Source organism: Leucopleurus acutus, assembly GCF_964270905.1.
Source record: "Leucopleurus acutus genome assembly, chromosome: 7".
NCBI lineage: Eukaryota > Metazoa > Chordata > Mammalia > Artiodactyla > Delphinidae > Leucopleurus > Leucopleurus acutus.
This window is the reverse complement of record NC_139150.1, coordinates 82,080,425-82,100,930: the sequence shown is the minus strand read 5'-3', so window position 1 is coordinate 82,100,930 and position 20,506 is coordinate 82,080,425. Positions and strand designations below refer to the sequence as shown.

The 20,506-nt window shown below is 35.1% G+C and overlaps 1 protein-coding gene across 3 annotated transcripts in view; it reads left to right on the top strand.

Annotated features, from left to right (window-relative positions):
• Positions 1-12,939, top strand: part of GKAP1 (G kinase anchoring protein 1) — an 80,997-nt gene extending 68,058 nt beyond the window's left edge. For 2 of the 3 annotated variants that reach the window (XM_082843058.1, XM_082843056.1), the window contains 5 exons: positions 1,837-1,938; positions 5,447-5,510; positions 8,835-8,905; positions 9,413-9,490; positions 12,214-12,939. In XM_082843058.1, coding sequence (XP_082699184.1) covers positions 1,837-1,938; positions 5,447-5,510; positions 8,835-8,905; positions 9,413-9,490; positions 12,214-12,261 — 363 coding nt within the window. In that variant the 3' untranslated portion in view covers positions 12,262-12,939. The remainder of the gene's footprint in view (positions 1-1,836; positions 1,939-5,446; positions 5,511-8,834; positions 8,906-9,412; positions 9,491-12,213) is intronic. The other variant, XM_082843057.1, reaches the window with a different exon arrangement.
• The last annotated feature ends 7,567 nt before the right edge of the window (positions 12,940-20,506 follow it).

The window sequence follows — 20,506 nt, the reverse complement described above, 5'->3', positions numbered from 1 at the left end:
TGTAACAGCAGTGAACACTTTCACAGATACTCCCCCCTCGCGTATCTATTTAAGATAAATTCCCGGAAATGAGATTTTTGGGCCATTATAATAGTATGTATATTTCTAATTTTGATCCAAAGTTTTTCTTCCATAATCATCTTATACTATCATCTTCTTCACTAATCTCCAACCAGGCTTGCCTCTTTAATATCCTTCAAATTCTGTAGGCTCTTTCCTGCCTCAGGGCCTTTATACCTACTGTTCTTTCTACCTGGAAAGCTCTTATCTCCCTCCACTTTTTACTTAGCCAATTCCTACCCAGTCACTCAAGGTTCATCTTAAGGGTCATGGCCTCAGAGCTTCCCTGATCCACCAGGGAATAATCCACATTATTCCCTTTATAGCACTGTGTTTCTTTTCGTCATTGCTTAAACCTTGGTTTCTAATTGCAGCATTTCTTTATGTAATATCTGCCTCCTCCACCAGACAAATCCCATGAGGGCAAGAATCTTTTCAGTTCTGTTCACCATTGTACACCCAGCACCCAGCATAGGTGCTCAGTGAGTATTTTTGGAATAAAATTGTCACCACATTACTCATTAGATATAGAGAACCAGTATATATCCTTATGAAAAGTATGACTTTGGGTTTATTTTTTTGCATTTAAATTTATTTATTTTGGTGTATGTTACAAGATGGCAGGCATTTAACTTGATTTTTCCAGTTAGCCATTTGTCCCATATACTACCATTATTCTGTAATTCAGCCTTTTCTCACTTCTTTAAAATACCATAGTTAGTTATATTATAATAAATTCTTATGTCTTAAATCTCTTTCTGGACTTTCTTTTCTGTTACGTTGCTGTGTCAACATAGGTGCCATGACATGCTGTTTTAATTATTTTTGCTGTATAATATATAATTATCTGGTAGGCAAATTCTACTGCATTAACTTTTTGTTTCTATCCTGTATTCTCCCAGGTGAAGTTTTGACTATCTCGCTAAGTTCCAAAGAACAAAACTCTATTGAAATTTCTGTTGAATGTACAAATTAATATTTAGTAATACTTAGTTTTCCTATCTAAAAACATGCTTTGTTCTGTCCTTTTCAATATTTTATCATTTATTGATCCTGAAAATTACTGAATTTTATTCTTGGGGATATTTTTTATAGCTGTCTGGAGAAAATGTTTTTTCTAGTTATATCTTCTATGTGTTAATTGCTAATATAGAGAAAAACTATTTTTGTTTTATTTTTATTTTTTTATTTTATTTTTTTTTTGCAGTACGCGGGCCTCTCACTGTTTTGGCCTCTCCCGTTGCGGAGCACAGGCTCCGGACGCACAGGCTCAGCGGCCATGGCTCACAGGCCCAGCCGCTCTGCGGCATGTGGGATCCTCCCGGACCCAGGCATGAACCCGTGTCCCCTGCATCAGCAGGTGGACTCTCAACCACTGTGCCACCAGGGAAGCCCTATTTTTGGTTTTTTGTATTATTTATTTTGTATTTTTCTCATAAGTTTTCAGTTCTTTTAGGTTGTTAAGATAGACTAATAACAACTTGTCAGAGACCACTTTAGTATGTTTATTCCAGGATGGAAATATCATTTCAAAGCCCTGATACTGTTCTAGGTTACGTTTGTAGTTTGAGATTAGGCATAAATATCTTATTTGCTTGTACTGTACATAATTACATTTATAAAATTGAGTACAAGTGGAAATGTATTCAACAGTTTAGGTTGCTTTAGAAAATGAATTAAAATTGGGACCTTTTTTCCTCTTAAACCTTTCAAAAAGGATATTGTAAATCAGAATTGGCAGAACTGTCTTTGTTCTAAAATGTTTTTCCCCTTTAGGAAGTAGTTCTAAAAGATGGAAGAATTGAAAGACTAAAGTTGGAACTTGAAAGAAAAGATGCTGAAATCCAGAAGCTGAAAAATGTGATCACTCAGTGGGAGGTTTGTATATATTTACTGTTGTAAACTAATTCTATAAATTTGTACATCTTCTGTTTTTATTATATTGAAATATGTTTAATATTTGATTGATAGAAATAATATTTCTGCTATTTAGGTTTTTTTAATGCATTAATTATATATAATCTGAATGATAGTATATTTTTATCATAGTAAAATACATATAACATTAAATTTGCCATTTTAACCGTTTTTAAGTGTACAATTCAGTGGCATTAAGTACTTTCTCAGTGTTGTGTAACCATCACCACTGTCTATTTCCAGAACTTTTTCATCATCCCAAACAGAAACTCTGTACCCATTAAACTCCCTATTTCCCCTTCTACTGCAATCCTTGATAACCTCTAATCTCTGTAAATTTGCCTATTCTAGGTACTTCCTATAAGTGGAATCATGATATTTGTCCTTTTGTGTCTGCCTTATTTCACTTGGCATGTTTTCAGCATGCATATCCATGTTGTAGCACGTATCAGAACTTAATTCCTTTTTATGGCTGAATAATACTCCACTGTATGTATATACCATATTTTTTGTTTATTACTCTGTTGATGGACACTTGCACTGTTTCCACCTTTTGGCTATTGTGAATAATACAGCTATGAACATTGGTGTACAAGTATCTGAGTCCCTGCTTTCAATTCTGTTCGTATATACCTAAGAGTGGAATTTCTGGATCATATGGTAATTCTATGTTTAACTTTTTAAGGAACCATCAAACTGTTTTCCATAGCAGCTGTACCATGTTACATTTCCACGAGCAATGAACAAGGGTACCAATTTCTTCACATCCTTGCCAACACTTGTCATTTATACAATTTTTTTTTAAACACAAACCTATTACTCTCCTCTTTTCTTAGGCTTTTAAAAAAATCTCTTATTCATCTCAAGTATCATTCTCTTTTTGAACTAATATTTATTCACTCAACAATTATTTGTTGAATGCCTGTAATAGGCCAGGTGCTTTTCTAGACCCTGTGTATGTAATAGTGAAAAAGAGTCAAGTTCCAGACCTGCTGGTTCTTATATTTCCCTTCCTCGTCTACTCATGCCTTTAAGAATTATCCCTGTTAGAACCTTTTTGAACTGCACCCACTTCTGCCTTAGTTTTTTCTTTGTCATTTATATTTTCTTTTGCTTTTTTTGAGCATTTACCATGTGTTAGGCACAGTGAATACAAAGATGAGTTAGTAAGAAGCTCACAGTCTAATGGAGAAGGTAATCATGTAAATAATTGCAGTACAAGGTAGAATTTGTGATTGAGATCTGACAGAGTGCTCCAGAAGCCCAGAAACAGGAATAAATCCGTTGCTGCTATTGAAACTTGGTAAAGGTTTCACCAAAAAAAAGATAGTTTTTCCAGATAGAACAGTGCATACAAGGCATGAGAATGGTAGGAAATGCATTGTTACTGATGTTTAGAGAAATGCGAAGTTGTAGAAGGTGAGATTGGGGGTGTTAGTTGAGGTCAGTATTTGAAGGCATTTGCATTTTAGACACGGAGAGGGCAGTGAAGGCTTTAGAAGGGAAGTGACATGAGAATTTTTTTGTGGAAGATAATGCATATAGCTGAGGCCTGGAGTGAAGACTGTCTGGTAACAAAATTAACAGGTACTGAGTGTAAGAGGAAGAACACATTTTGAACTGGTTTGGGGAAACGGAACTAATAGATCTCGTTTTGGACATGTTGAGTTTGAAATGGCTGTGGATGCAGGCATAGATGTTCAGGATGTTGAACATCTGTGTTGGACACATTGGAGTCACACCATACGTGCGTTTAACTTTGTGTTCTCTTTTTCATGAAGTTAAAAATACTAATGAGGGCACTGTATATTTCATATGTTATTATAAATTGCACAGTACTAGGATTTTATACTCTTATGTTTTCATAGATACATTTACTCTTCAGGATTGTAAATGCAAAACTATATATGTTATTTTTATCGCAGTATAAAGAATATTCACGGGTAATTTTGTTCATTTGCAATTTTTGCTTTATGAGCTGGCTTTAGGTCTTGAAGACTAACTAAAGACATGCTTCCATATACACTGATCTGAACCTTGGAGAAAAGGCTTGAGCTAGAGTTTGATGAGATATTAACATTGATTGAAACCCTGAGAGTGAGAATTTCATAGTGGATACAGTTTTATATTCCCAGTAGATATATTTCTATATTCATAGTGAGTATAGTTGTAGTTGACTGTATTTGTTTTTCCCCTTCATATTTTTATGTTTCCATCTGACTTATCTCCCTCTTTCATTACTTAGCTTCTCAAAAGTCCTACTCCCTTTTATGTTTACTTCTTCCATTCAATGTATTGTCTGCAGTATTACTCAGTAACATTATTGATTTATCCTCAGCAATTTACTGGACAGAGTATTTAGTAAAAGTCATCTATTGGACTTAAAATACATCAACTTTGTTTTACAAGAAAGATTTTTGAATCTGGTAACTTCTGTACATATCTGTGTACATGTTGAGAGAAGAAATGACAAATTTCTTATATTGATCTGTTTTCTTTCCCTGACCTCTTGTATTTCTATAGTTACTAAATATATTGTTTTCTCTAATGTATTAAATATTTATAAATACTTCAGTGTGTGCTATAAGACACGTTGAATAAGAGTAGTGTAGGGGAAAAATTCCCTGGAATATGGATGTTAATGTGGGAACACAATTCCAAAATTGTTTATAATGTATAATTGTGTCATTCATGTAGTTTGAAAAGAAGCTAAGCCATTTTTTTTTAAGTTTAAAAATAATTGAAAGATATTTCAGTAAATTACTAATTCATTTCAGCCAAAATGTAAGTAATTCAAAAATTACTTTAAAAATATTTAATGAAATAACAAAAGATTAGTAAAGCCTTAACTGAGCAAATATAAAACTGTGCTGTACAGTAACTACTACACGTGGTGTAAAATTAATACACTACATGGGTTTTAAATACATAAAAGTAAAATTTTAAATTTTTATATATAAAAATTAAATAAAATAAAAATTGTAATTAAATAAAACTAAATACAGTTGTAAGTCATTTTCTCAGTAACACTGGCCACGTTTCCGGTAGTTAGCAGCCACATATTGGACAGTGGCCGATAAAGAACAGATACAGAGTTCTAGTATAGTACTGGTATAGAACTATGAATCATTTTTCTTTTTGTTTTCATATAATTATTTTGAATTGTATAAGGATTTTATTTGAGGAAGAAAAGAGAAAGACTTTTCAGGAAAATTTAGTTTTCTGAGTTTTCTCCACTTTTACTCTACTCTTTTTAAATACAGTCACCTATAATATTGATTTGTATTATTATACGAGGGATTTAATTAAGTAGTAGATAGTTGTGAATACATTTTCCTCCATCTTTTTTCTTTCAGAAGTAATTTATGTCTTTGAGCAAGCCTAGATTCATAGCTCCATAAATTGGTAGTAAATCGTTAATTATATCATTTACTTTTTAAAAATTAAATCTTTTTTCCTTGATTATTAGGCAAAGTATAAAGAAGTAAAGGCAAGAAATGCACAGTTATTGAAAATGCTTCAGGAAGGTGAAAGTAAGTGATTTCTGTGTTTTTAGAATTAAAAGTTAATCTTAAAAATATTTGAAGATAACTTTCCAAGATATATGATTTATTAATTCAACAAAATAAAAAGGTTTCCCAAAAGGATACAAACTGGATATTGTTGCTAATTTTATTATTACAAGTCTCCTTTGCAGCACCTTAGTATTACACAAGTTTACAACTATTCAGCTAAGAAACTCTTGAAATTTCAATTCTTATGAATTATTGGAGTACATTTAAAGGCAAAACAAGAAAACATTTGCTTAAGATTCTGTTTATTAATTATTAGAGGAGAAGGCCTGTCATGATTTTAGGTTTTCCTTGTACCCCTCCCACCACCGCCCTGCCCCCCCGCCACCCCCCCCCCCCCCCCGCCCCCAGCCCCGACTCTTCATACTTTTGCTGCCACTCTAAACTTTTGGCAGTAGATTACCAGCAGGAAGCCAAGGAAATCAATCAAAAAAAGATTAGAGATAATAACATTAGTAAAGTTGATGTTATATGAAACCCCCCAAATCAATTGCATTCCTGAATATGAATACCTAGTGATGCTAACCTTGAAAGCTCTCTGAAAATTTTCCATTAATAACAGAAAGGGAAGCGTGTATTAAATTTGCAAAAGAAAGTGAACCATAAAAGAGACATAGAGAAAGACATGAATAAATGAGAAAGTCTTCTGAATAGACAAAATTAAGTGTAATAAACAATTTCCCTTGTTAACAAATGTTAATGAAATCCCACATATAGCTCCTGTGAGTACTGTATAGCACTTGAGAAATTATGAAGCTCACCTTAAAGGATAAGTAAACAAGATACCCTAAATTGTTTCAAATATGAAGATACTGGGAGTGGAATTGTCCAACCAAATATTTAAACTATTAAATAACAGTTATCAAAAACCAGAAATCATGTCCAGCTGAACAGAATATATAGTCTTGAAGTAGAGTCAAATACTTTTTATAACTTTATGACTTTTATAATATAACTTAACTGTTACAAGCTTAACTATGATAAAATAGAAGTTAAATAATAATGGGAAAAGGCATTATTTGAACAATTAGATATCAGTGTCCTGAGATTAATTTAGATATGCATGTCACTGAGCTCCATGTGGATCATTTAATGAATAAAATTATGAAAATAATTGTTTACAAGATGTATTTCTAATTGAAGAAAGTAAGGGTATCATTGAACATTGGATGTATGATTTTTAAATACCTAAAAATAAAGTAATATTCCTTAAGGAAACGTTTGTGAAAAATGAGAAAATTAACTGATAAAAACTTACTCTCAAAAATAGATTAAAGGGGCTTACCTGGTGGCACAGTGGTTAAGAACCCTCCTGCCAATGCAGGGGACACAGTTTCGATCCCTGGTCCAGGAAAATCCCACATGCCGCAGAGCAACTAAGCCCATGCGCCACAATTACTGAGCCTGTGGTCTAGAGCCCACGAGCCACAACTGCTGAGCCCGGGTGCCACAACTACTGAAGCCCGTGTGCCTAGAGCCCATGCTCTGCAGTGGAGAAGCCACTGCAGTGAGAAGCCTGTGCATGGCAACGAAGAGTAGCCCCCGCTTGCAGCAACTAGAGAAAGCCTGCGCGCAGCAACGAAGACCCAACACAGCCAAAAATAAATAAATAAAATAAATAAAGTTTTAAAAATAGATTAAAAATGGCTACCAGTAAATAATATCAGTGTCCATACTCCATACTATAAGTAGTCCAAGTAGAACAATTTTATACAGGACCATGACATGAAAAATACAGTACGTTAGCGTTTACAAACTCTAGCATTTATAATATAAATGCAAATACAGTCAGTTATGTTACAGTACAACATGTGTTCCTAAAAATCACTAATCTCTATAAAATCATACAGTTAAAACCACAAAGTTTATGGGGAAAATGGAGTTAGGAGCATACAATACTCAAAAATTTCATCAGTGACACATTTAAAAAAAAAGGGAACCTATAACAGTAACAGTTTTATACATGTTAAAATGGTTGAATACATAAATACTATAATAAATATGGCACTTCACTTTGAAGACAACCTAAAGTTTGCTGTAGAAGTAGGTTTCAGAAGGGTTGCAGCTTGTGTGTGTTAACTGTTAAGTGATGGAAGGATGGAAACTTGGTGTGGTTCTTGACACAGTGCGCTGAAATAGCTGGTAGATATTTGAGGTGTATGAGTGGGTGCAGTTTTCTTTGTTCATGAAATTGTGCTTAAGCATTAAGTACACAATTCATGTTATGTTCATGTTGTTCCCTGATGTATCAATCTCTTTGAAACACAAAACAGCATTATAGGAAAATTGACTGTAGTTAAAATATTACATAATTGTTAAAAATCACTAGTTCTCAGTGAGTGTGTTTAATTCTGAGGATGGAGGAGTAGAAAGTATAATTTGTAAAAGTTCCCAAGTTGATTCTTAAGGGACTGTGATTTGTTTCTTGACACAGCATCTCACCTTAGTGCATATCATATTAAACTATGAAAAATAAATTTGAATGACAGAGTTATATTGGTGGAGCTCTGGTGATATCAGTACTCTTATATATTTGGACATTTCCTCCTTTACTCATTTTATTAGTTTTACCTCTTCAGTCTCTCCTAGCTTTTCAAAGTTGAAGAATTAGTTTTTCATGTATTGTCCTTTACCATAGGTTAAGTAAATTGTCAGCCATGTGGAAATTTTTAAAGCTTAGGGAACACAGAGGCCAAAGAACAGATCTCTTGCTTCCCCAAAGAGGGAAAAACCTCTAGACGAATGAACAGTTCTGAGACCACAGATGTTATATGATTAACTGTGCTCATATGAGCTAACATTTATTTGATAGTGCTTTAATGGTATGAAAAGTCATATAAAAATAATTCTTGTGGACCTTATGATATGCACACCTTGACAGTTTAACAAAACAAAACAAACAAAAACACTCTACATTGTTTTTAAAATCTTGCTTTAAGATTAGTCGAGGCATTTTAAAGTTTTTTTCCCTATGTGAAATATTTTATTTTCTCTGTCCTTGTCCTTTTTAGTATAAATGGAAAAAATTAATCTTTTGTCATGTCTGTACAATTAATATTTTAACACCACAGAAATGTAGAATTTCCAATAAAAGCTGCTGTGGTGATAATAATGATCAGAATTTACCAGTGAAAATTAAGAGGTATATATAGGGTCAAGGAATATATTATGTATGAGGACAATTAATCTTTGCCTGACTGTATTGCTGTCTTGGTTCAGTAAAAGTATTGTTAAAGTATCTGAGTGATTGAAAAGATTATACTGCTGTTTTTCCTTTTTTGTCAGTGAAAGATAAAGCAGAAATACTTCTGCAAGTTGATGAATCACAAAGTATCAAGAATGAGCTAACGATACAGGTAAGAAAAACTATATATAGGACTGGTTATAGTAAGCTGTTCTTTAGTCCTGAATTATGAAACTTGACTAAACAAAAACACAGCCCATCAATACTGCAAACCATACTTCATTATTATTATGTAATAGCAAATGATTGAAAATTCTGTTTACTGAACTGAGGGAGGTATGTATGTCCTAAAGAATAGGGGAAGATAAGGTTGTATTTTAGTTGATGTGGGCTGAATATAGAGATAGAAAGGACAGACAGAACTTATCCTGTTCATGGACTTGATTTTCTCCCCTTCCCATCCTTATTCTTTGGTCTTGTCTTAGAACAGTGAGCTTGCCCTATGTATCTTTAATATACAGCTGAATAAAATGCCTAATTGAAATTGTTTGTGAGGAGAGAGGTTCTCTTCTAATGCTCATTAATCTCATAGTCAAAAATCATCATTGTGAATAACAATTAAGAGTATTTACCAAAAAAGACCCAAAAAAGTATTTTTTTATTGAATATTTGGTTATAGGTAACTTCACTTCATGCTGCGTTAGAACAAGAAAGATCTAAAGTGAAAGTATTACAAGCAGAATTAGCCAAATATCAGGTATGCTTTTATAATTATGAAAGTGTTTTCATCACAGATAATACATTTGGAATAGGTATATACATGTGAGAATAAAGGTACTATTTTATTCTTAGGCCAAAATTTATTCACCAAACATATTGATGATTTTGTTATTATTGGTTATATAATTTACATCATAGAAAATGTTAAGTTTATTCTAGACATTAGTATATACAGCAATAACTAAAGTAACTCAAAAAGACCTTTGGTACTACATAGATGATGTGAGATATGTGCCAGTGAACCTTATCGAGGGAAGGTACATAATGACATTTATCCCATTATATAATAAGTTTTATCACTTGGGTACAGCAATCTCTCCTAGATATCTTCATTGTAAAGATATCTTTTCCCCTTTGTAATTAATAAATAATATGTGAAGTTATAGTTTGAGATTGTATGAATATCCTTTTCTTTTTACCCAATGATTTTAGCATCCAGATTAATGATATTTTTATCAGTTATTATTTTGGTAGTTGCAAAATAGTGATTTTTCTAATTCTGTCATTTCGTCTGCATTTACAAGATGGCATTCAGCATTTTTTTCTGGGTGAAGCAGTAAACAATATCAGGGCTTTGTTTCAATATATGTGTATATGTATATTTGTGAATATACACAAACATATATTTGTATATACATATGTATGTGTGTCTATGTCATGATATAAAATGAGTTAATTGATGTGGGGGTCATAGTCAAAAAAGTTCGAAAGCCACCACTGGTGGCCTAGAGAACATAAAAGTTGTTTAGCTCCAGCTTTGACATGTCATCAATCCAGGAAGGAAGATTCCCTTTGCCTGGGAAGCTTTGAAAAGGATCTTTGAATTATTATTATTTTTAAAAAACTCTTGTTTAGAAGAAAGGTAAGAGTTTTAAGCCATATAACATTGGTACCTCTGTATAGTGGGTATCTACCTTGTAGAAAGTTTTTTAGTAAATTTATTTTTTATTTCCCTGCTATCAGGAAATCTTATTTTTAACACCTGTCATTATACATCTCAAGTTTCATATAACCTCTTCGTACTTTTTTTTCTCTGAATGAATCTTTGCAAAACTTTTATTTGGTCAGGACTGAATAACAGCATTCTCATACTTGATTTTTTTTTTTTTTTTAAAGAAGGTTTGTTGTAGACATGTTTTTGAACACCAAGAGGGAGGTTATGGGCAGAAAAAGGGTGAAACAAAGAGAAGCTGCCAACATTATTAAATGGGTCTGGGTTCCATGTGCCCTTGATATAACCACCACTCTAAAAAATGTGCTTTCACAGACAAGTAGTTCCCAAACTTGGCTGATCATCAGAATTTCTTGGGAACTTTTTGATTGTTCAGCCCACTACTAATTATCATAAGTAAATAGGCTGGGACAAAGTCTAGAGATCAGAATTTTTAAAATATTACTACTTAGGTGATTCTAGTAATTAACCAAGTTTGAGTATCATTGCCATAGGTTATAAAAATGTAGAAAAATTATAAAATTATTATAAATGCATCAAACCATTATTTATGGTTAAAATGGAGGGTAGAATAGTTATGGATGATTAAATTTTTTTGTACCTTTGTGCTTTCCATATTTTTAAAATGATTATTTGCTTTTTGAATCAGAGTAAGGCAGAAAATGTTGTTAAAAGTAATTAATGAAAAATACTTCCTGTCTTTTAAGCCACCTTTCTCTTTCTTTGGCTCAAGTCAAATACCATTGATGGCATTTCATTTGGAGGAAATTAAATACAGATTTATATATGTCACTGAGCAAATATGAAAAGTATAATCTTTTCAACCCACTGATGAACAAAATCAGATTTCTAATGCTGTCTTATATGAACAAAACTATACAGAACTTGAATTAGAAATTGAATTACCCAAAAGGGTAATGAAGTGAATCACCAAATTTGCTGATCATATGGAGCAAATTGTCTATTTTGATCAATTTTTTTTGGCTGCATTGGGTCTTCATTGCTGTGCACGGGCTTTCTCTAGTTGCAGCGAGCAGGGGCTACTCTTTGTTGTGGTGCACAGACTTCTCATTGCAGTGGCTTCTCTTGTTGTGGAGCATGGGTTCTAGTTGTGCAGGCTTCAGTAGTTGCAGCATGAAGGCTCAGTAGTTGTGGCATACAGGCCCTTGAGCACGTGGGCTCAGTAGTTGCGGTGTGTGGGCTCAGTAGTTGCGGCGCGCAGGCTCTAGGGCACGTAGGCTTCAGTGGTTGTGGCGTGTGGGCTCAGTGGTGTGGCTCGCAGGCTCTAGAGCATGGGCTTAGAAGTTGTGGCTCACGGGCTTAGTTGCTCTGCGGCACGTGGGATCTTCCCAGACCAGGTATCGAACCCTGCATTGGCAGGCGGATTCTTAACCACTGTGCCACCAGGGAAGTCCTGACCAAAATTTTTATTTAAAAAAAAAAATCTGGGACAGTGCAAATGAGCTCTGAAAAATAAGATACTGGTGATCAGACTAAGTCCGGACCAGTTCAAATAGATAACTGTTTTCTACAACCTACTTTAACCGTTTGTAAAAATAACAACGGTTATTGCTATTTAAAATACGTAAAAATAATTTAGTGGTATGTTCATTCAAATTTGCAACAAACTCAGAAAAGAAGTTCCTTCCTTTTCATAGTCAAATATGCCTTTGATCTCATTTATTCTTGAAAAGAAAATGCCCCCAAAATGTTATTTCCTCAATAATTTACCCTATTTTTCTTTACAGGGTGGCAGAAAAGGGAAAAGAAACTCTGAATCCGACCAGTGTAGGTGATTCCATTAGCCTTTGAGGTCAACACAAAAATTAAAACTTTCAGGGTTTTGCAAAAATGTATATATTTAATGCTGTGCAACTGCTGAACTATGCAGTTTTTGTTGAAGAAACTTAAAATGATTAGCTCACTAATGGTTTATAATTTTATGTCCTTTTGGCTTAAAGTGAAAAGAAGAAAAATAGAATTCCAGCACAACTCAATGATTATTGTTTACTATTCGTACTTCTTATCACTTTAGTTTTTCATCAGTCAATAAAATTAATTTACTCTTCCATTAATGTTTGATTTTTTTAAAATTTCAGAAACAGTGTGAAAGTATTGTTTTTGCTTATAGCACAATCAATTTAATTGGATTTAAGCTCAGTGAATATTTACGCAGCACTTTGTGCATGCTAAACCCTACAGAACATACAAGATATCCTCAAATGGCTTATGCTCAGGGGAAATAGAAGGTGGGGGTGGGTAATGGCAGCAGCAACAAAAAATTACCGTACTTATTAGAGTGTGATATCACATTGTTTGGAAATTGAGAAAACTTGCATGAGATATTGGGTTGGCCAAAAAGTGCCTTCGGTTTTTAAGTAAAAATAAAAGACACATTTTTCATTTTCACCAAGAACTTTATTGAACAACGTATTCACCCTTTTGTTCCACTACCTTCTGCCATTTTTCAGGCAACTTCATAATTCATCTTCCCAAAACTTTTTTATCTTTTTGAGCAAAGAACTGTTCCAGGTGCCTTTTACAGTCTTCCAGGGAATTGAAATTTTTTCCATTAAGAATTTTGTAAAGACCTAAATAAATGGAAATCCAAAGGTGCAATGTCTGGTGAATACAGCAGATGAATCAGAACTTCCCAGCTAAGCTGTAACAGTTTTTGCCTGGTCATCAAAGAAACATGCAGTCTTGCGTTATCCTAATGGAAGATTATGCATTTTCTGTTGACTAATTCTGGATGCTTTTTGTCGAGTGCTGCTTTCAGTTGGTGTAATTGGGAGCAGTACTTGTTGGAATTAATCGTTGGGTTTTCTGGAAGGAGCTTATAATAGAGTACTCCCTTCCAGTCCCACCGTATACACATCACCTTCTTTGGATTGAAGACAGGCCTTTGGTGTGGTTGGTAGTGGTTCATTTCACTTGCCCCATGATGTCTTCTGTGCCACATTATTGTACAGTATCCACTTTTCATCACTCATCACAATTTGTTTTAAAAACGGAACGTTTTCATTACGTTTAAGTAGAGAATCGCATGCGGAAATAAGGTCAGGAAGGTTTTTTTCCGCTAAACTTAGGTAGAACCCAAACATCTAAGTGATTAACATAACCAAGCTGGTGCAAATGATTTTCAGTGCTTGATTTGGATATTTTTGAGTATGTCGGCTATCTCCTACGTGGCATAAAGTTGCTTGTTCTCAGTTAATGTCTCGATTTGAGCACTATCAACTTCAACTGGTCTACCCAACCATGGAGCATTGTCGAGCGAGAAATCTCAGGCACAAAACTTTGCAAACCACTTTTGACACGTTCAGTGAGTCACAGCACCTTCTCCATACACTACACAAATCTTTTTTTGCATTTCGGTTGCGTTTTTATCTTTCTTGAAATAATACAGCATAATACGCTGAAAAAGTTGCTTTTTTCTTCTGTCTTCAATTTTAAAATGGCTACACAAAAATTCACCAATTTTGATGTCTTTTTTAAAATGCACACTGATATGACAGCTGTCACATACAATCTAACAAAATTGTTTTGAATGAAGTTAAAGACAACTAAGTGCTACTAGAGCCATCTTACGGAAAAAACCGAACAAACCTTTTGGCCAACCCAGTAGTGTTTTGGAAGGTGGATACCTTTTCTGCAAATTTTTTGAGAAGCATCCTAGGCAGAAGGAGCAAACTCTGGGCTGAAATATTTATTTAAAGGACAGTCTGGCTTGAGGACAGAAGTGTGACACACTGAGAATAGGAAGAGTGTTGATGTGGGGGAGGAATGAAGATAGATTTTTTTTTTATTCATATAATCAGCAGTTTATGGGATTGATTTTTTTTTTTTAGTGTAGTCAGTGAAATACAAATATGATTCATTAAAATACAGAGTTTTTTGCTTTATAACAAAGGCAAACACATAAATACTGGTATTGGCCTCCAAAACCAGCATTATATGAAAGACTCCACTTCATGACAGTCTTTAATAAGAAAAAATACTTAATGTCATCATTGTTTATATGTCTGGCTTCTTCCATGCGGTTACATGAACCTTGCAAAGAATTGTGGCTTATTATTATTCTCAACACTTAGTTCTCTATGTATCACAGAGTAGATGTTAAATAATTATTTGTTTAATTAATTGATAAAGTGGTAAAGCTTTTAAAGATAGTTTTCCCCTAATTTTACCTTTGATTAAGAATAGGTACCATCAAAACCTACTTAATTACTTAAATATATTTGGTAATCCATGGTACAATATTTTTCAATCCAGTGATGAACAAAATCAAATTTCTAATGTTGTTTTATAGGAACAAGCCAGACAGAACTTGAATAGTTTCAATTATAATTGAATTACCCAGGTAGTTAATGAACTGAATTACCAACGCCTATCACATTATCATCTGCTTTTGATTATTTACCTATACACTATCCATTTGGTACATTATCTAACATCTAACACAGTGCCTGTCACATGGTAGACACTCAACAGATACGCCATTTTCTACTAGTGTATATATGGTTTAAAATCACCTGAGCACATAGAAAACTTCATTGATTATCCTGTTTTGTGTTGGGTATTCTCTGGAGTACTGCACTCATGACTTTGTTTTTCCTGCTGATTTTTTTTCATTGATTGATGTATCCAGTTCTGTGGGCTTAATCTGTCACTTCTAGGCCAATGTCTCAATTTCAACAGAGAAAGCTTTATCTAGTAAGAGACAGAAAAGACAATCAGTTGATTTCTTCTGTTAGATTGATTTCTCAGGCATCCCCTTTTAATAAATATCTTTACTCAGATTCTTTTCTGCTTCCTGAATATGCAATGAAATTATTGATAGCTTACTATGTGTTAGGCATTGTGCTAAGTACTAGAGATGCAAATATCCACAATCAATTGGAAGAATAGAAATGTAAAGAAATATTCATAAAATATTCTAATAAATAATAATACTGATGTATTCAAATTGCTGTTGGTGTACAGAAGAAAATACATCTTACTCTTTTAAACATTTTAGTCATCTTCTTTGGGATTTTTGACATTTTCTATAGTGTGTTAGTAAAGCCAACACTCTTGAACTAGAGCTTTGTTCAAGTTCTATTACTTACTAGTTGTATGGCCTTGGCTCATAATAAATATTCAATAAATGATTGAACAGCATGGAATTTGGTATCTAATGAGAATAGTCAGTGGAAGTACTGGGTAAAAATTACGTAAGATGCCATTTTTACCTGCAAATTATTTTTAGTCTAATATGAATAAACAAGCATAGCACATAAGTAAATGAAATTCAAGATAGAATACAGTGGATTCCATAACAATTTTGTGGAAGGAAGAGAGTATATTTGTTAGGGAAGTCCAGTGTTACTTATTAAAAAGCTAATGTTTTAATTGATAAGTAGCTTTCCCCGAAAGTTTTAAAGGGCAGAGGTTGTTTGACAAGAAAGGAAAATTTAAAAAGAGGGGTGAAGGAAAAGCAACGTTTACATGTTCAGGGAATAGAAAGATAACAAGGGATGTGTTGAGGAGCATATCAAGCTAATATAATAATACTTAATTTTTGAGTTTTTGAAAACAAAAGTTTATGAACAAAGAAGTGATGCACTCAAAGTTGTCCTTTAAGAAGATTGAAATGGTAATGATGTAATAGAAAATTATAGAAGAATTAATTTGGAAATATCAAGGAAGCTTTTATAATAGTAGAAACAGGACATAAAAAGGATCTGAACTAGGGAGGTGGCAGTGGGATTCAGAATACAGAATAAAAAAATTCCCAGGGTGGAATTTAACAAACTTTTGTAGAGTGAGGAAAAGAACAAGGGCATTAGACATGAAAAGCAAGATCTCTAACCTAAATGAGAGTGAGGATGATAGTGCCATTAGTAAGGTACAATGATGGAGGAATTTATGTGGGGGAGATGGACAGAATTAACTTCTGACTTTTTAAACTGGATTTGCCTACAGAACATCTGAAAATAGTCCAAGAATTTGGAAATATAGATCTGGTCCTTTGAGGGAAGGATGGATTTGGGATCTGGGATCCATCTACAGTTAAGTTGTATAAATAGTTGACATGCCCAAAGGAAAAAGTTTTTGAAGAGAAATACTGCTGAGGACAGACTTTGGAAATGGTAGGAAACAAGAGAGATTGGTGAGAAAGGTGGGAGGCATGGTTATGAATGTTGCATAGAGGTCTCAAGTTATGAGCCTGAGGAAAAACTACTGGTTTTAACAGAGAAAGAACACATTGATGACTTTCAAAATAGCTTTTTCAGTGGCACAGAGCAAGGCACTGAGGAAAAAGTTAAACTCTGTAACACTTTTGGCAGTTATAAAAAAGGGCCCCCAAGGTGCTTTGAAGGGACTACATGGTTGAGTGAGGGTTGGCTTGTTTAAATTTAGGACTCAGTAGACCTTTACTATGTTCATGAACAAAAAGGAGCCATTTAAGAAAACAATGAGACATTTTTAGCAGAGGGGACGGAGGCAAGATGGTGGAGTAAGAGGATGCAGAGTCCGTGTCTCCTCACAACTAGGGCACCTACCAGACACTGGTGGGGGACGTTGACACCCAAGGGGACAGGAGGAACCCCTGAGTGACTGGGTAGGACACGGGGGAGAGCAAGGGGGTAGGATAAGTGGAGATGGGATGGGAGCAGCGCCCCTGAGGGCGGCTGGGGCAGGGGAGAGGTGCCGACGCCTGGAGAGGCCCACTCACTGCAAGGGGATCAACAGGGATGGGGAGAGACCCTTGGGGGGATTGGAAGGGAATGTGGCTGGCATTTCCCCTGCCCAGTTGGGCCCCAGGGAGCCTGCTGTGGTCCCCAGGCCTGGTCCTCTGCCCTCTGAGGCCCCCTCTGGCCATGTGGGTCCTGGGGACATAGGAGGGAGGGTAAAGGAAGAGTAGAGGCCAACAGGGAGGAACCCTTGGGAATCAGAGGATCAGAGCGGGGGAACGAGGCTAGTGTTTCCCCTGCCCACTCGGTCCCTGGCAAGCCTGCTGAGGTCTCAGGCCTCATCCACCACACTCCGAGGCCAAAGGCACTCCAGGGACCCATCCCACCACGCTGAGCCTAGCCCTGCTCCCATCCCCCCCCAGGGCCTTTACTGGCCATGTGATTCTGGAGCCTAGACCCTGCTCCCCACCTAAACCCTGGCCCCCTAAGCCCCACCCCCATCTAAGCTCCTCACCCCCCACAACCAAGGCCTTTTCTGGCCCTTTATTTTTTTGTGGGGGTGGCTATTGTGATTCTGTTTTACTTTCTGATTATTTCATTGATATTTTTATTTTTTCTAATGTATCTGTTTTCTAATTTTTTGTTATTATTCTGCTTTTTTTTTTCTTTTTGCCACACTGTGCGGCTTGCGGGATCTTGGTTCATGGGTCAGGGGGCTGGCCTGAACTCCTGCGATGGGAGCACTGCGTCCGAACCACTGGACTAACAGAGAACCTCAGACCCCAGGGAATATTAATCAGAGTAAGGTCTCCTACAGGTCCTCATCTAGGTACCAAGATCTGGATCTACCCAACTGCCTGCAAACTCCAGTGCTGGAAGCTTCAGGCCAAACAACCAGTAAGACAGGAAACAGTCCCACCCATCAAAAAAAGTGAGATGACGAAAAAACATGTTAAACACGAAGAAGCAAGGTAAAAACCTACAAGACCAAATACATGAAAAGGAAATAGGCAACCTACCAGAAATAGAATTCAGAGTAATGATAGTAAAGATGATCCAAAATCTTGGAAATAGAATAGAGGCACGGATCAAGAAAATACAAGAAATGTTTAACAAAGTCCTAGAAGAACTAAAGAACAAAGAGATGAACAACACAATAACTGAAATGAAAAACACACCAGAAGGAATCAGTAGCAGAATAACTGAGGCAGAAGAACGAATAAGTGAGATGGAACTTAGAATGGTGGAAATAACTGCTGAGGAGCAGAATGAAGAAAAGAGAATGAAAAGAATTGAGGACAGTCACAGAGACCTCTAGGACAACATTAAACGCACCAACATTCGAATTACAGGGGTCCCAGAAGAAGAAGAGAAGAAGAAACGTTCTGAGGAAATATTCAAACAGATTATAGTCGAAAGCTTCCCTAACATGGAAAAGGAAATAGCCACCCAAGTCCAGGAAGCACAGAGAGTCCCATACAGGATAATCGCTAGGAGAAACACACCAAGACACATATTAATCAAACTAACAAAAATTAAATTCAAAGAAAAAAATACCAAAAGCAAGGGAAAACCAAAAAATAACATACAAGGGAATCCCCATAAGGTTATCAGCTGGTTTTTCAGCAGAAAATCTGCAGGACAGAAGGGAGTGGCAGGATATATTTAAAGTGATGAAAGGGAAAAACCTACAACCAAGATTACTCAGCAAGGATCTCATTCAGGTTTGATGGAGCAATTGAAAGCTTTACAGACAAACAAAAGCGAAGAGAATTCAGCACCACCACACCAGCTTTACAACAAATGCTAAAGGAACATCTCTAGGCGGGAAATGTAAGAGAAGAAAAAGACCCACAAAAACAAACCCAAAACAATTAAGAAAATACATATCAATAATTACCTTAAATGTAAATGGATTAAATGCTCCAACCAAAAGACACAGACTGGCTGAACAAATACAAAAACAAGACCCATATATATGCTGTCTACAAGAGACCCACTTCAGACTTAGGGATACATACAGACAGAAAGTGAGGGGATGGAAAAAGATATTCTTTGCAAATAGAAACCAAAAGAAAGCTGGAGTAGCAATACTCATATCAGACAAAATAGACTTTAAAATAAAGACTGTTACAAGAGATAAGGAGGGACACTACATAATGATCAAAGGGATCAATCCAAGAAGACACAACAATTATAAATATTTATGCACCCAACATAAGAGCACCTCAATACATAGGGAAAATGCTAATAGTCATAAAAGGGGAAACTGACAGTAACACAATAATAGTGGGGGACTTTAACACCCCACTTACACCAATGGACAGATCATCCAAACAGAAAATAAATAAGGAAACACAATCTTTAAATGACACAATAGACCAGGTAGATTTAATTGATATTTAGAGGACATTCTACCCAGAAGTGGCAGAATATACTTTCTTCTCAAGTGCACATGGAACATTCTCCAGGATAGATCACATCTTGAGTGACAAATCAAGCCTTGGAAAATTTCAGAACATTGAAATCATATCAAGCATCTTTACTGACCACAATGCTACGAGATTGGAAATCAATTACAGGAAAAAAAAACCTAAAAAACACAAATGCATGGAGGCTAAACAGTGTATTACTAAATAACCAAGAGATCACTGAAGAAATCAAAGAGGAAATTAAAAATTACATAGAAACAAATGATAATAAAAACACAACGACCCAAAACCTATGGGACACAGCAAAAACAGTTCTAAAGGGAAGTTTATAGCAATTCAATCTTACCTCAAGAAACAAGAAGAATCTCAAACAATCTAACATTACACCTAAAGCAACTAGAGAAAGAAGAACAAAGAAATCCCAGGCAGTAAAAGGAGAGAAATCATAAAGATCAGAGCAGAAATAAATGAAATAGAAATGAAGGAAACAATAGCAAAGATCAATAAAACTAAAAGTTGGTTCTTTGAAAAGATAAACAAAATTGATAAACCTTTAGCCAGATTCATCAAGAAAAAAAGAAAAAGGATGCAAATCAATAAAATTAGAAATGAAAAAGGAGAAATCACAACTGACACTGCACAAATACAAAGGATTATAAGAGCCTATGACAACTATATGCCAATAAAATGGACAACCTAGAAGAAATGGACAAATTCTGGCAAAGGTACAATTTTCCAAGACTGAACCAGGAAGAATTAGAAAATATAAACAGACCTATCACAAGTAATGAAATTGAAACTGTAATTAAAAATCTTCCAACAAACAAAAGTCCAGGACCAGATGGTTTCACAGGTGAATTCTATCAAACATATACAGAAGAGCTAACACCTATCCTTCTCAACTCTTTCAAAAAATTGCAGAGGGCGGA